We start from the raw sequence: 16,206 nt of genomic DNA, 5'->3' as shown, positions 1-16,206 counted from the left end.
CTAAAACATAAAAGGTGTTTTTTAAATTGGCAAAAGAATTTTTTTTTTATTTAAAGTTGTCTTTATCAACAACTATTCTCTATAATGCTGGACACTGTTCTATCATTTACAATCCTTTTGGCTTTTAAAAGGAAATCAAATTAGAAAGTTTTATGTTTTCACCTTATTACAAATTCTCTAAGCAACCAAACAAAAGACAAATAGTTTTTAACTAGTAAAAGTAAACATCTGCACCAATGGGGGGTCAGAGGAAGAGGGGAAGAAACATAAACAGGATCAATGTACAATTAGTTTATTTTATGAGTTCAATTTCCAAACTTAAAATGTCCAGGATATCCAGCTAACTCCTTTAGGTTTCTCCATCAAGTAGCAGAATACCACTCTGCTATTACTTTAGAAAATATACAAAATGTGTCTTGAAATTAACTAAGAGCCAACCAAGGCAAAGTTTTAAAAACATCATACAAGATCTTATACACTACAAAAGTAGTAAGCAAAAAGAAAAGTTGAAATTATACAGCATTTTATATGACACTACTAGAATCTGCATTCCAAAAGTTTCCAGATAACTCTAAAGGTCATCTTGGGGACTACTATTTATAAAATCTAAAAAGAACATCATTTTAAAAGTTAATTATTATACTCACAATGATATTCCCTTTTAGATCAATCAGATGAACAAAATTTAAAAGTCTGAATATATGAAATATTGGCAAAGATGTACAATAATAAGAATATACAGTGATTGATGATGGGTTTATAAATTAGCACATCTACTTTGGAAAATAGTTTCTTTAGTGTTACCTTGTAAAGTTTAATGTGCACACTCCCTATGACCTAACAGTTATACTTCTAGACACATACTCAAGAAATTTTGCAAATGGGCACCATGAAACATGAACAATCTTCATCACAGCACTGTTACTAACAACAAACAAGAAATCTGAAAACCACCCAAAAGTCCATCACAGTAATCTGAACAAAGAAAGTACATTACAGTCATATGGAATGTAGTCAAATTAATAAATCACAATTATACATAATAATATGGATAAAACTCAGAAATATAGAATGTTGGTTGAAAAAAGAAACTGGCAGAAAAATATATAATGTACAATTCCATTTTATATAAAAATAAACAAGGAAACAAAAACTCAGGAGTAATGTTCTTTGAGGGGAAAGGGATGATGTTTTTTCTTAATTGGATGGTAGGCTCATGGGTGTACACTTATCATTCTTTACATTTTAAATATATAAACAAAAAATAAATGTATATGTTTCTTTTAATGTTCTTTGGCATTTACTCACTATTTAGTGAAAATGAAAAATACTTTTTCTTTTGGTTGCCTGAATCTAGTATTCACCCAAATAATTCCCTCATTTTTACTTTCTTATGCCCAATTGCTCTCCAATTTCTGAATAAAGAAGTTCTGAAGAAACTCTTGACAAAGTTAGCAAAAACCTGGCCATGTTTTTGGAAGCTTGTGTGTGGTGATTTTCGGAAGGTGGGTGCTATTAGGGAGGGTGCAGAGTGGGAGGAGTAATGTGAAAAACCCAAGTTGGCAGTGGCTGCATTGATGTTTGCTTTCTTTTCCCCCTGGAGACGGTGTAATAATAGTGAGCTCTGGAGACACACTGGAAATCCAATCCAGGTTATGCCACCTATTTGCTATGTGATCCTTGGAAAGTTACTTCCATTCTCTGTTCCCCAACTGCCTCATACTCAATCAATATATAACAACAGTGATGATAATGAGTAAGAAGCTATCATTTATTGAGATTTAATAAATGCCAGACACTAAATCAAGTCACTTAACACAGACTATTCTGAAAAATCTCCATGAAACCCTATGAGAAAAAAAAAAAAAACAACCCTATGAGGTAGGTACCATCATACTCCTCTGCGTACCCATGGTGTTTCACTGAAAATATAACAAAATAATGCACACAAAACATCTAGCCCACAAAACACAGTTAAATACTCAAATATAGTAGGTATGTCTAATTTATATAATACGTGTTCAGTGAAAATACGAAAAATGCAGAAAAGTAAAAGTACTCAGGGAAAAAAGCTACCCAATAATCCCACTTCTAAAGGCAACCACTTCTTACTTTTTGGCATTTTTCTCAGTTTTGTTGTTGTGAAGACAAAGTCATCTAACTCTTTCCTAGTCAAAACGTGGTACATAGAACAGCAGATCATTTAGAAGTGGTTAGGAATGGAGAATCTCAGGCCCGACCCAAGACCCACTGAAATGCAATCTGCCTTTTAACAAGATCTCCAAATGATTGACATGCATACTAAAGTTCTAAAAGTATTTGTTATTCTTCATTTTATCAAAAGAATTTTCCTAGGTCAGCAAAGAAGTTCTCAAATGATGGTATGACAAATGACTATAATGACCATTCATCCTCCTCTTATGCAACCAAAGTTTACTTAGCTATTTCCCCAAACACTGGGCATCTAGATACTTTTGCTTGTCTATTAAGATGAACTTTTTGAGTTCAGATCCGTCTATATTTTAGAGAAAAAAAAATTGTTACAAATTCCCCAAAGAATTACCAGGTCAGAAAAGATAACTATTTTTAAGGCTCTTGATACAAAGTTTCAGAAGGACTGTATTAATTTGCATTCCTATCAGTAGAATATAACACTAAAGGAACTATAAAACTGGCCATGATGTGTTAGGTGAACAGCAGGGTTGCAGTAGTTTACATTTCACTATCAACAGGTCAAAGAGTCTCACAGGTCTTCATTCCTAGCATTCCTGGGCACTGGTGGCTCTGTAGCCTCTGCCTCACATCTTAATGCTCAACATATCCAAACTGAACTTAGTATATGTCCCACCAAAAAAACCCTACACTTCTTTATGTACATTGGTTGCCATAACAACAGGCAGGTCCACGATGGCCTCTAACTATGAAGGTAACACAGCATCAACTGCCCAGCAAAAAAAGGATGAGTCTAAGCCAGAGCCTACTGAAGAGCAGAAAGAGGAAACCTGGGAAGCTTTTGATGTCTTCTGGGAAGCTTTTGATGTCTTCTATGCTGAGGAAACTGGGACCACAGATGTTAAGGAACTTAAGGTGGACATGAGGGCACTGGGCTTTGAACCCAAAAAAGAAGAGATCAAGAAAATAACTGAAATCAATAAAGGACAAGAAAAATGAACTTTTGTGACTTTTTTGACTGTTGATGACTCAAAAAATGTCTGAGAAAGACACCAAAGAAGAAATCTTCAAAGCTTTAATGATGCTCTAACTGGTAAGATATCACTCAAAAATCTAAAACATGTAGCCAAGGAGTTGGGTAAGAACCTCACTGGTGAGCAGCTGCAGGAAATTACTGATGAAGCTAATAGAGATGGAGTAGTCAATGAACAAGACTGCCTGAGCATCATGAAGAGAAAGATCAGTCTCTTCGTTTCTACTGCAAGCACACATTCAGTGCCTGCCATTGTGTGAAAACTGGTTTTTGAGAACACAAACTATTTTTTCTCTCACTGACCTCCCTGACAAGGTTTAGTAACAAACTTGAATCTGTTAGACTTTTTTAAATGTTTTCTGACAAAGTTCCTTGTATGGTGGCCTGCTGATTCTGTAAATTCTCCAGAGAGCAAGGGTCTTGGCGTTGTCGTCCACCTGCCATTCTGCTTTGCAGTACTTCACTCTCATCACATGCCCCCACACCTACACAGCCACAGAACAGCTTGTTAGAGGAGTGCAAATTGTGCTGCTGCAGCCCCAGGCAGGAGGACATCTCATCCAGGGCTCTGGTTTTAACTGACACCTGAGTGCAGCTTTCTTTTATAAAACCCAGTGACCTCTCTCACTTGCATTTGAATGTGTTTGTGCCATTTGTTTTGTCATAAAAATAAAGACTTTATTACTTTGAAACTAGCAAAAAAAACACAAAAAACTTACACTTCTTCAGAAACTAATGAATTATCCTAAAACTCCTCTTCTCCTAGCCCAATTAGTAAGCCCATATCCTTCTGATTCTACTTCATAAAACTATCTGCAAATTACCCACCTCCAATGCCTTACCTCAGCTATTTGGTGTCTCCCAAAAACTGAGAGGCCTACGTCCCATGGATACTGTCCCCAGCCTAATTCTATCCCCACATCAAATGAATTCTTGTAAAATACAAGTCTCATCTTTGTCTCTATTTAATCTGAATATTTCAGCATATGTAAAAAAGAATCAATAAATATTCAGTTATGCTCCCAAGGCACCACTTTTGGTTCTCCACGAAGGCTACTTACTTGCATGATTGGAGGAAAGCTGAGTTAAGTTATGGATTGGTCAAAAACCCACACATACTTGCTGTTAATTAATCCCTGATGCACAAATGATGTATCTACACAGAGCAGGATGAGATGCAGCATATCCTGTAACACCTGGTTACTTCATGGTGTGCAAAGCTGTCTGTAACATACATCCACATGACTCCCTTGAAATAAAGGAGATCTTACCAAAGTTGAGAAAAGGGTCCAATCCCTACTACACCATCGTAAGTGGGGCTAACTTCACTATTTTGGAAATGCTTACACTATTAACATAACACAAGAGTAGGCAAACTACGGTCCCCTGGCTACTTGGTCTGTTTTGTAAAAAGAGTTTTACTGGAACACAGCCATGCCCATTTGTTCATGTATTGCTTATGGTTGCTTCCACACAAGGGCAGAGTTGGATAGTTTTAAGATACCACTTGGCCCTCAGAGCTTAAAATATCCATTGCCTGGCACTTTAAAAAAAGTTTGCAACACTGCTTTAAAGGAAGGTTTTACGACCTTCAGACTCTCTTCCGTTCTGAACTCAGCATCAAGAGACCCCATCCTCTGGTTGCCAGTGGTAGAAAGCAGAGTCAGCAGCCATATTTCCTCAAGGGAATCTCAACCTCCAGTTCTCTCTAGAAGGCTGGTTTCGGCAGGGGCCCCAATTCTGACTTAGTTACCTTTCATCAGGGCAGATTTGATGCTGAATGTGAATTCATGTCACAAAGGTAATCAGATTCTAAATAACTTAGTGAATGATTTTGGATTTCAGGCCAGACTACCACAATCTGGTTGTGTAACCCTGGCAAGTTGCTCACGTGTTTCTATGCTATTCTCCTCACCTGTAAGAATAACCTCTACATCTCTATTTTAAAACTCACCTAAACCAGTATTTCTAAAAGTAGAATATTTCTGACAAGACCTTTAATTTTTCAATTGCAGTATTTTCTATGTGACCAGATACCTTCATTCATAATGAGCGGTATTTTAAAGCCAACTTTTTCTTTGCTATTCAGTATATTTACCACACTCAGAATATATCATTTAAGCAAAATCTGTAAGAAACACACAACTGGAAGCCATTGGAATGAGAAGACATTAATCAAAAGATATTTCTTGCCCTATGACATTTAATCTAAATCTCCTATAGACTGACTGAAAAGCACCTAGCAGTAAAAGCAAACCATCCAAAATTTGGAAGGAATAGACAGAATAGGACTGCCCATCTGAACTTACTATGGTGATGGAAGAAAGGCTGACATCTGTGCTCTCCAATACAGCAGACACTAGCCACATGGGGACACTGAGGACTTGAAATGTAGCTAGTGAGCCTGAGGAAAGGAACTTTAAATTTTATTAAATTTTAATTAATTTAGCTTAATATAGCCAGAGGTGATTAGTGGTTATAGTATTGGACAGAGGAGGTCTAGAAGATTATAAAATGCAGAAATGTAACAAACCAGTCTGTTTTCTGCTACACAATACTTTTCATACCCCTAGTCCCTTAAGCGATACTTTTAAAAGCATATTTTCAATTCTTTTTTGAAAAGCATATTTTCATCTAGGAATTTTGAAGTATTTCATCCAGAGAATACATGCAAATAAAAAGGGTTGTTTTAAGAAAATGAAAATTTCCTCAATCCCACACTAAACTGGTAAAGAGGGAAAAGAGTATAGGAAACTATCACAACCACTAGAAAATGCACATAAGCTACAAGCACCCTTTCCTATACTGCCACAGTTGGGTCCTAGTTCGAGGTCAAAGTCCCCACTCCCCATGACGAAAAGACCCATCTGATACCTAATCATAAATATCAATTCTAAGTTAGTCCTGATATATTAAAACTGGGTACAAACACACATTTTAACTAAATGGGTCTATCAGATTTACAGGACATTTTCCAATATTCTTTCTAGATCTTTAAACAATAAGATGTTCGGGACTTTTCTGCACCTACCACTCTTTGCTATCTAATGTCAGCTGCCTCCCTTCCCTGTACGGTTCTTGCAGGCACAGTACTTACATCAAATTCAATTCTCTGGTTGTCTGCCTTCCTCCTGCTATTGATACTAAAGTGAAATCCCCATACTAATTCCATTTTGGCTCCATAAATAATGCAATACAGGGTTCATATGACTGAGTCTAATTAATAAATTATTTCACCAAGATCTTTGAACTTCAAAAATTAATGTCACAAAGGTAATCAGATTCTAAATAACTTTAAGCTTTTATTAAGCAAGTTTCCAACTCAGAATAGGAACAAACTAAGTTACCCATAGTCACAAACTACTCTGGAATGACAAATGTATTTCTTTGCTACTACTTGTTATATTTGTTAAAAATAGAGCTTCAATAACATATGCCAAGCACTGGTGGCATAAAAATAAATAAGGCTCAGTCTCTGCCCTTGAAAAGGTCACAGTCAAGCAGTAAAAAAGAAGTTTGCATAAAGCAGAGCAAGAACCCACCTAGGGCAACAGTTTTACTTTCGTAGGAGGTCTTGTCCATCTGGTTCCAATTGCAAACTCAGAACAGCGGTCCGTGGGCTCCTATCTTACAAGAATAAAAGTGCTAACTTTACCTGAAAACCCAGTTGATTTAAGTACCTCTTAGATCTTGGAATTCTAATTTTGTGACTAAGCTATTTTCATCTATCTAAAACGAATAAAAGTGGAAGGTAGGAAGTTTAAAAGTCCTAGCATTGTACCCAGTCCACAGTGAGAAATTTGATACATATTTGGAGAATAATAAATCATACAGACGGCTCTTATTGTGTCTTCTCTCATTACCCTCCTTAACAATTAGCCAATTTTAGAACATCCAGGCCACCTTCGACCTTAATTTCAGCCACAAGTTAAAAGATATTGAGGGGCACCATTCACTTGCTCACCACCAAGTGCCTGTACGGTTCACAGAGCCAGTGGAGGTAGGTGGTCATCTCACGCTGCTCGCCCAAGCACTAACAACACTTTGGGAAATACGTCCTAGGACATCCCACGTGTAGGAGAACCTGGGCTCTTCATGTGTTCAGTCTGGAGGACATCAGCAACACATACAAATCATGCCCCTCACTGGTCGATTTTACCACCACCTTCTTCTACCTGAAATTGTTAGAGCACTTTTCCGGTCACCCCAATGGCCTTAAAGCCAAACCTTTAACGAGGGTTGGAGGTAAGAGCTAATCCGATCCTGCGGTTGAAAGACACGAGGCTGAGCAGCAGATAGCGCGGCAGACACGCTGGTGAGCAGAGCCGGGAGGGGCTAAGGTGGTGCGAGGTGACGGGCGCCCGAAGGTCAACCCAGGCCGCCCGGTCCGTTGCCCCGGAGGCGTGGCGGCGGAGCACGAGCGCGCCCAGCGTCCCCGTTCCCGCGAGTCCGCCGCAACCAGCGGGCGCCTAGACGGGCTGGCCGGGGGTCCACGCAGGCTCCTTACCCGTAGTAGCGGAAGGCATTAATGATCTTCCAGAAGTGCTCGCGCTCGAGCCTCTCCTCCTCTTCTTCGGTGCTGCGTGCGGCCGCCGCCGCCGCCGAAGCCAAACGCCCGGCGGAGAACTGCACTTCCACCTCCTCGCTCCCGCGGCCGCCGCCGCCTCCCCCGCAACCTTCCGGCAGCTGAGAGGCGGGCGGCGGAGGGCGCCGCCGTCGCTGCATCGCTGCCGCGGCCCTAGGCCTGGCTCGCTTGCGTTTCGCCGCTACTGAAAGCGTGGTGGCGGCTGCTCGGCCTTCCTCTAGACGGCGCCCGCTGCGGACATGACCCCAGCTTGCGACGTGCTCCGCCTCCGCCGCCCTCAGGTCTCCAACCGCGCTGGGCTCCGCCAGGTATTCAGAGCGCCCGGAACAAGCGCGCATGCGTATGCCAGGGTACGACGGAGGAAAGCGGCCGAATGCGCTCATTTGCTACCAGGCTTCGGCGACAACGCGCCAACGTCACGAAGACGCGTCTACAGGGCGGAGCCAATGGCCAAGTGGGTGGGGGCAAGGAGGAAATCTGGTGGGGTGGGGCTGGCACCTGCCAGAGGCCGCGTGGTTGGGATTTAAGAGCCTTCGCGTGCTGGATTGTGGAACAGGCAGCTGAGTTTTAAGCCAAGAAGTACAAGCAAAGGAGGGAAAAGCAGAAAAAAAGTTCAGCTTTAATGAATTTGTCAGAGTTTTTATTTCAGAAAGTCTGCAAAGATTTTGCATTCATCCTAATTTAAGTTTTAATTCATTTCCAAAACGAGTTTCCAGTTTTAATTACTTAAGTGGACACCTTTTCAGTGTTTAGGGGCCTGAGAAAATCCTAATCCTGTTCTGACTGGTGACGGCAACAGATGAAGAAAACACAGGAACCTACCTCTATCCAGTACCCACTCTTTGGAAGACCATCAAATGGCACAGATGCTAAAGCCTCAGCAATGTGCTAATAGCATCTAATGGTAGCCCTTAGCAATGACAAACTTAAAACTCTTCCTGTTCACCGGCGTTCACGTTTTGCCTCATCCCTTTCTGGGTTCATGGCTAAAATGACTTTTAATGTCATTCCCAGGAAATAACTCGTTCCATTTAATTTAATCTACCATTCAGCAAATGAGTCTTACAAAACAACGTTGAAAGGGAAAGACTGTTTTACTCAGAAGTGTTAAAAATGCTCAGGTACCACAAATCCTGTTAAAAACATATAATCATACCGAAAATGAAGGGCTTCCTATTTTCATAATTTAACTGAAATAAAAGCAATGTTTAAAAAGTACTGTGGTTATTCTATATTAATGTTACATTTTTATACAAGGTTTTTAAGAAAATCTTAGCCTTTATTTTTTTAATAGTAATGCACTAATACATGGTCAAAATTAAAAAGGAAAGTGAAAAAGGTAAAAAACTTGAATTTTCTTTATCCCTCTCCCTAACCACCCATATCCCATCCACAATTCCTTGCCCATACTTCCAGGTTTTATTCAGTGCCTATTTTTCTTAGTGACTGGTGCTTGGAAGTTATGTATAAATTCTCATGTTATTAACTGTTAGCAAAACTTTTTTCATATCCAAATACACAAATTATATATATAGTAATTTGTGATATGTATTGATTTAGGTCTGAATTACCTAAGTGATATAGGCCAGGTGCCATGGGTAATGATAACCAGCCACATACATTTCAATGGCCTGGAAAGTATAATAAACATTTTCACATTAATTTCCTATGTAGAGGTTTGCCTGGTTCTGTCTTGTTACTTGTTGAGAATCTTAGGGTCTGTGTCATTGAGGCACTTTTTTGACATGTGTATATAGTTAGGTAACCATTGCCCAGATGGTTTTTTAAGGCACTTTTTGGGCTTTCTAACCTAACTTCCTTGCAATGAGTTTTTCCTATAGAAATCTTTCCAAACCATGGAACCATTTGAGCTGAAATGTTTTAATCAGAAGGAGGTCAGTTAATCTCCAGGAATTGATAACCAAAAAACACGATTATTCTTTTTTTTATTCTGAAGAACTAGTAGTTAAGCAGTTAAAGCTCACACATTCATACATTCATACATTGCTAATGGGGATGTGAAATGGTACAGCTACTGTGGAAAAAGCAGTTTCTTACAGACTGAACATGTGCATACCATACAACCCAGCAATTGTACTCTTCGACATTTATCCCACAGAAATGAAGACATGTGCTCACAGAAAAACCTGTACTTGAAAGTTCATGGTAGCTTTATTTGTAAAAGCCAAAAATTGGAAGCCACCCAAATGTCCTTCAGCAGATGAATGGTCAAACAAGGAATGAACAATTAATATGTCCAGTGACTTAGAGGAATCTCAAGGGAATTATGCTGAGTGTGTGGGGGAATCTCAAAGGGTTACATATCATATAATACCATTTATATATTTTGTCTTGAAATGACAAAATTATAGAGATGAAGAACAGATTAGTGGTTGCCAGAGACTGGGCAGGGTAGGGAGGGAGGGTGGTATCTGTGGCTATAGAAGGGTAGCACAAGGGAATCTTATGATAGAACTATCCTGTATCTTGACTATGGTGGAGGTCACATAGATTTATGGATGTGATAAAATAGCATAGAAATTCAATAGACAGGCCATACACATATAAAGAATACATATCAACCTGGTGAATCTGAATAAGGTTGATTGGTTGTATCAATATCAACTTCCTGACTGTAATACTATACTATAGCTATGCAAGATATTGCCATTGGAGTGAAGAAATACAGGACCTGCCTGAGTTATTTCTTACAACAGCATGTGAATCTACAATTATTTCAAAATAAAAAGAATAATGACACATGAACTTGCAACTTCGACTTTATTTTTTGAGATACATTCTTACATTTAAGCCCAGAAGTTTCTAAGTAGATTAGTTTTCTCATTTAAAAAAATTGAAATATGGAAATTTTCAAACTTAAAGTGGAAACAGTAACACAAGGAAGCCATTACATTATTATAACCCTTCACCCATTTTTTTTTATTTATTTATGTATCTATTAAGGTATTATTAATATATACTCTTATGAAGGTTTCATATGAGCAACATTGTGTTTACTACATTCCCCATATTATTAAGTCGCCCCCATACCCCATTGAAGTCACTGTCCATCAGGGTAGTAAGATGCCACAGAGTCACTACTTGTCTTCTCTGAGCTACACTGTCTTCCCAGTGAACCCACATACACCATGTGTACCAATCATAATACCCCTCAATCGCCTTCTCCCTCATTCCCCACCCACTCTCCCCTACCCCTCCCCTTTGGTAACCACTAGTCCCTTCTTGGATTCTGTGAGTCGGCTGCTGTTTTGTTCCTTCAGTTTTGCTTTGTTGTGACACTCCACAAATGAGGGAAATCATTTGGTATTTGTCTTTCTCCGCCTGGCTTATTTCACAGAGCATAATATCCTCCAGCTCCATCCATGTTGTTGCAAATGGTAGGATTTGTTTTCTTCTTATGGCTGAATAATATTCCATTGTGTATATATACCACATCTTCTTTAGCCATTCATCTACTGATGGACACTTAGGTTGCTTCCATTTCTTGGCTATTGTAAATAGTGCTGTGATAAACATAGGGGTGCATATGTCTTTTTGAATCTGAGATCTTGTTTTCTCTGGGCAATCTATTGTCTATTTTAAATGATGAGAGCATTTAGCCTCTGCCAAGACAGAGCATGTCTGCATCTTCCAATGTAGGGATAATTCATCCATTAGTAGCCTGGGAGTTGGGGATCTAGTCGGGGTTAATACACTTTCTTTTTTTTTTTTTTTTGAGGGCATCTCTCATATTTATTGATCAAATGGTTGTTAACGACAATAAAATTCTGTATAGGGGAGTCAATGCTCAATGCACAATCATTAATCCACCCCAAGCATAATGTTCGTCAGTCTCCAATCTTCTGATGCATAACAAACAAGTTCTTACATGTAGAACAAATTCTTACATAATGAATAAGTTACATAGTGAACAGTACAAGGGCAGTCATCACAGAAACTTTCGGTTTTGCTCATGCATTATGAACTCTAAACAGTCACTTCAAATATGAATACTCATTTGGTTTTTATACTTGATTTATATGTGGATACCACATTTCTCCCTTTATTATTATTATTTTTAATAAAATGCTGAAGTCGTAGGTAGATACAAGATAAAGGTAGAAAACATAGTTTAGTGTTGTAAGAGAGCAAATGTAGATGATCAGGTGTGTGCCTGTAGACTATGTGTTAATCCAAGCTAGACCAGGGCAATAAAACATCCACGTATGCAGAAGATTTCTCTCAGAACAGGGGGGGTGAGGTTCTAAGCCTCACCTCTGTTGATCCCCAATTTCTCACCTGATGGCCCCCCTGCGACTGTGCCTGTCTTAGGTTCTTGCTCCCTTGAGGAATCTTACCCGTCTCTGGCAAACCAGTCATCTTCTGGGGCCATACAGGGAAATGTGAAGTTGGTAAGTGAGAGGGAAGCCTTATTGTTTGAAAAGGTTAGCTTTTTACTTCTTTGCATATTTATGCCCTGTGGCTTCTATGCCCAGCATTTGTCTTGAGGTATCTTTACCACTTGGAGGAGTTATGATACTCGGTAAATTTGATATGAGGCACGAATTCTATTTAAGGGTTGTAATTAGGAAGGAAGAAGAAAAGCTATAGAAGTAGCAGGCGGAAGAAAACATGGGAAGATTGATTATTTCTTTGACATTTCTTCTTGTAGAGTAACTTCAGCATATATAGGTTTTAAGCTACTACTTAAATTGCGCACACACATTAACATAATAGGAGTATAGTTACATAACCAAAGCATATCTGTAATTACCAGCCATCTCCAGTGAAACCAAGAAAACCAGTTAGGCACCTTAGGCATTTGTGAAAACTTATCTATGATATGGTGGATATTGTCCAACTGAACTTGAACAGTCTGAGAGAAATCAGACAAATTAAAACAACCCATTCCTGGGGACTGTTCACATGCCATATGTTCTTTTAACAGTAAATAGTCTGTAGTTGTAAGACTTTGGAGAGCTACAATTTGCACTTCTCCAAATTCTTGGTTGAGTTCCAACAGTATAGATCCAGTCAAATTTGTTGTTTTACTGTATGCACAGGCCAGCTTAGATATCTCCTTCCTCATTCCCATGGCAAGTCCAGGAACTGGTGGGATGAGTGCATCTACAGCTGTAGCAGTGCGTGGATCTTTGTTGGGGTTTTTTGATGATCATCTTCTGGCATGAGTCTTCCAAAGAGTGCAGATGTTGGAAGTTCTTTTTCATATCGTATCTTAGTTCATTTTCGGGGTAGCCCAATTAGGCTTTGATCCTCTGTATAAACACAAACAGACCCTTTGCCTACACTTTTATATGCCCTTTATACCCTTGTGTAGAACTCGTTGGAGGGTACCACACAGGAACTGCCCTTTTTTTTTTTTTTTTGCTTTGTTTTTGGTATCACTAATCTACACTTACATGATGAATATTATGTTAACTAGGCTCTCCCCTATACCAGGTCTCCCCTATAAACCCCTTTACAGTCACTGTCCATCAGCATAGCAAAATGTTGTAGAATCACTACTTGCCTTCTCTGTGTTGTACAGCCCTCCCTTTTCTCCTACCCTCCCATGCATGTTAATCTTAATACCCCCCTACTTCTCACCCCCTTATCCCTCCCTACCCACCCATCCTCCCCAGTCCCTTTCCCTTTGGTACCTGTTAGTCCATTCTTGAGTTCTGTGATTCTGCTGCTGTTTTGTTCCTTCAGTTTTTCCTTTGTTCTTATATTCCACAGATAAGTGAAATCATTTGATATTTCTCTTTCTCCGCTTGGCTTGTTTCACTGAGCATAATACCCTCCAGCTCCATCCATGTTGCTGCAAATGATTGGATTTGCCCTTTTCTTATGACTGAGTAGTATTCCATTGTGTATATGTACCACATCTTCTTTATCCATTCATCTATTGATGGACATTTAGGTATGTAGAGTTCTATAGATGTCTATTAGGTCCATCTGCTCTACTGTGTTGTTCAGTGCTTCCCTGTCCTTACTTATTTTCTGCCCAGTGGATCTATCCTTTGGGGTGAGTGGTGTGTTGAAGTCTCCTAGAATGAATGCATTGCAGTCTATATCCCCCTTTAGTTCTGTTAGTATTTGTTTCATATATGCTGGTGCTCCTGTGTTGGGTGCATATATATTTAGAATGTTTATATCCTCTTGTTTGACTGAGCCCTTTATCATTATGTAGTGTCCTTCTTTATCTCTTGTTACTTTCTTTGTTTTGAAGTCTATTTTGTCTGATATTAGTACTGCAACCCCTGCTTTCTTCTTGCTGTTGTTTGCTTGAAATATGTTTTTCCATCCCTTGATTTTTAGTCTGTACATGTCTTTGGGTTTGAGGTGAGTTTCTTGTAAGCAGCATATAGATGGGTCTTGCTTTTTTATCCATTCTGTTACTCTGTGTCTTTTGATTGGTGCATTCAACCCATTAACATTTAGGGTGACTATTGAAAGATATGTACTTATTGCCATTGCAGGCTTTAAATTCGTAGTTACCAAAGGTTCAAGGTTAGCCTCTTTAGTATCTTACTGCCTAACTTAGCTCGCTTATTGTGCTGTTATATACACTATCTGGAGATTCTTTTCTTCTCTCCCTTCTTGTTCCTCCTCCTCGATTCTTCATATGTTGGGTGTTTTGTGCTGTGCTCTTTCTAGGAGTGCTCCCATCTAGAGCAGTCCCTGTAAGATGTTCTGTAGAGGTGGTTTGTGGAAAGCAAATTCCCTCAGCTTTTGTTTGTCTGGGAATTGTTTAATCCCACCGTCATATTTGAATGATAGTCGTGCTGGATACAGTATCCTTGGTTCAAGGCCCTTCTGTTTCATTGTATTAAATATATCATGCCATTCTCTTCTGGCCTGTAGGGTTTCTGTTGAGAAATCTGACGTTAGCCTGATGGGTTTCCCTTTATAGGTGACCTTTTTCTCTCTAGCTGCCTTTAACACTCTTTCCTTGTCCTTGATCTTTGCCATTTTAATTATTATGTGTCTTGGTGTTGCCCTTCTTGGATCCTTTCTGTTGGGGGTTCTGTGTATTTCCGTGGTCTGTTCGATTACTTCCTCCCCCAGTGTGGGGAAGTTTTCAGCAATTATTTCTTCTAAGATACTTTCCATCTCTTTTCCTCTCTCTTCTTCTTCTGGGACCCCTATAATATGGATATTGTTCCTTTTAGATTGGTCACACAGTTCTCTTAATATTGTTTCATTCCTGGAGATCCTTTTGTCTCTCTCTATGTCAGCTTCTATGCGTTCCTGTTCTCTGATTTCAATTCCATCAATGGCCTCTTGCATTTTATCCATTCTGCTTATAAACCCTTCCAGAGTTTGTTTCATTTCTGCGATCTCCTTTCTGGCATCTGTGATCTCCTTCCGGACTTCATCCCATTTCTCTTGCGTATTTCTCTGCATCTCTGTCAGCATGTTTATGATTCTTATTTTGAATTCTTTTTCAGGGAGACTGGTTAGATCTGTCTCCTTCTCTGGTGTTGTCTCTGTGATCTTTGTCTGCCTGTAGCTTTGCCTTTTCATGGTGATAGGAATAGTCTGCAGAACTGGGACGAGTGACGGCTGGAAGAACTTCCCTTCTTGTTGGTTTGTGGCCCTCCTCTCCTGGGAGGACAGCGACCTCTAGTGGCTTGTGCTGGGCAGCTGTGCGCAGACAGGGTTTCTGCTTCCTGCCCGGCTGCTATGGAGTTAATCTCCGCTGTTGCTGTGGGTGTGGCCTGGCTCGGGCAGCTACTCCAAAATGGTGGAGTCGCGTTGGAGCAGGAGCTGCTGGGAGGCTATTTATCTCCGTAAGGGGCCTCCCTGCTCCCTGCAGCCCAGGGGTTAGGGTGCCCAGAGATCCCGGAATACCTACCTCTGGATTAAGTGACCCGCCCTGCCCCTTTAAGACTTCCAAAAAGCACCCGCCAAAACAAAACAACGCCCACCAAAAAAAAAAAGAAAAAAAAATTTTTTTTAATTAAAAAAAAAAAAAAAGTTTTTAATTAAAAAAAAAAAAAAAAAAAAGTTGGTCGTTCGTTTTTCTTTATTCTCCGGTGCTAGCCTCAGGCCTCTGCTCACCGGTCTTTCTGCCCTGTTTCCCTAGTATTGGGGTCCCTATCCCTTTAAGACTTCCAAAAAGCGCTCGCCAAAACAAAACAGCAAAAAAGCAAAAAAAAATGGTCACGCGCTTTTCTTATGTCCTCTGTCGCCCAGCCTCCAGTGCCTCCTCACTGTTCTTGCTGCCCTGTTTTCCTAGTATCGAGCGCCCTGCACTCTGGCCCGGATGGCTGGGGCTGGGTGTTCGGCAGCCCTGTGGTCCGTCTCCCTCCCGCTCTGCCTGCTCTTCTCCCGCCGGGAGCTGGGCGGAGGGGCGCTCGGCTCCCACGGGGCCAGGGCTTGTATCTTACCCCCTTCGCGAGGCGCTGGG

The 16,206-nt window shown here is 40.1% G+C and overlaps 1 protein-coding gene and 1 pseudogene across 1 annotated transcript in view; one reads left to right on the top strand and one right to left on the bottom strand.

Moving 5' to 3' along the window:
• Positions 1–8,246, bottom strand: part of CARNMT1 (carnosine N-methyltransferase 1) — a 37,165-nt gene extending 28,919 nt beyond the window's left edge. Inside the window, exon 1 of the mRNA XM_036893436.2 lies at positions 7,713–8,246. Within this exon, the coding sequence (XP_036749331.2) occupies positions 7,713–8,173 (461 nt within the window). The 5' untranslated portion in view covers positions 8,174–8,246. The remainder of the gene's footprint in view (positions 1–7,712) is intronic.
• Positions 7–5,811, top strand: LOC130682981 (centrin-2-like; annotated as a pseudogene).
• Positions 8,247–16,206: the final 7,960 nt, after the last annotated feature.

The sequence above is a fragment of the Manis pentadactyla genome, chromosome 3, assembly GCF_030020395.1.
Source record: "Manis pentadactyla isolate mManPen7 chromosome 3, mManPen7.hap1, whole genome shotgun sequence".
In the NCBI taxonomy this organism is placed as follows: Eukaryota; Metazoa; Chordata; class Mammalia; order Pholidota; family Manidae; genus Manis; species Manis pentadactyla.
Note: the sequence above shows the minus strand (reverse complement) of the source record. Positions and strands in the feature narration are given on the sequence as shown.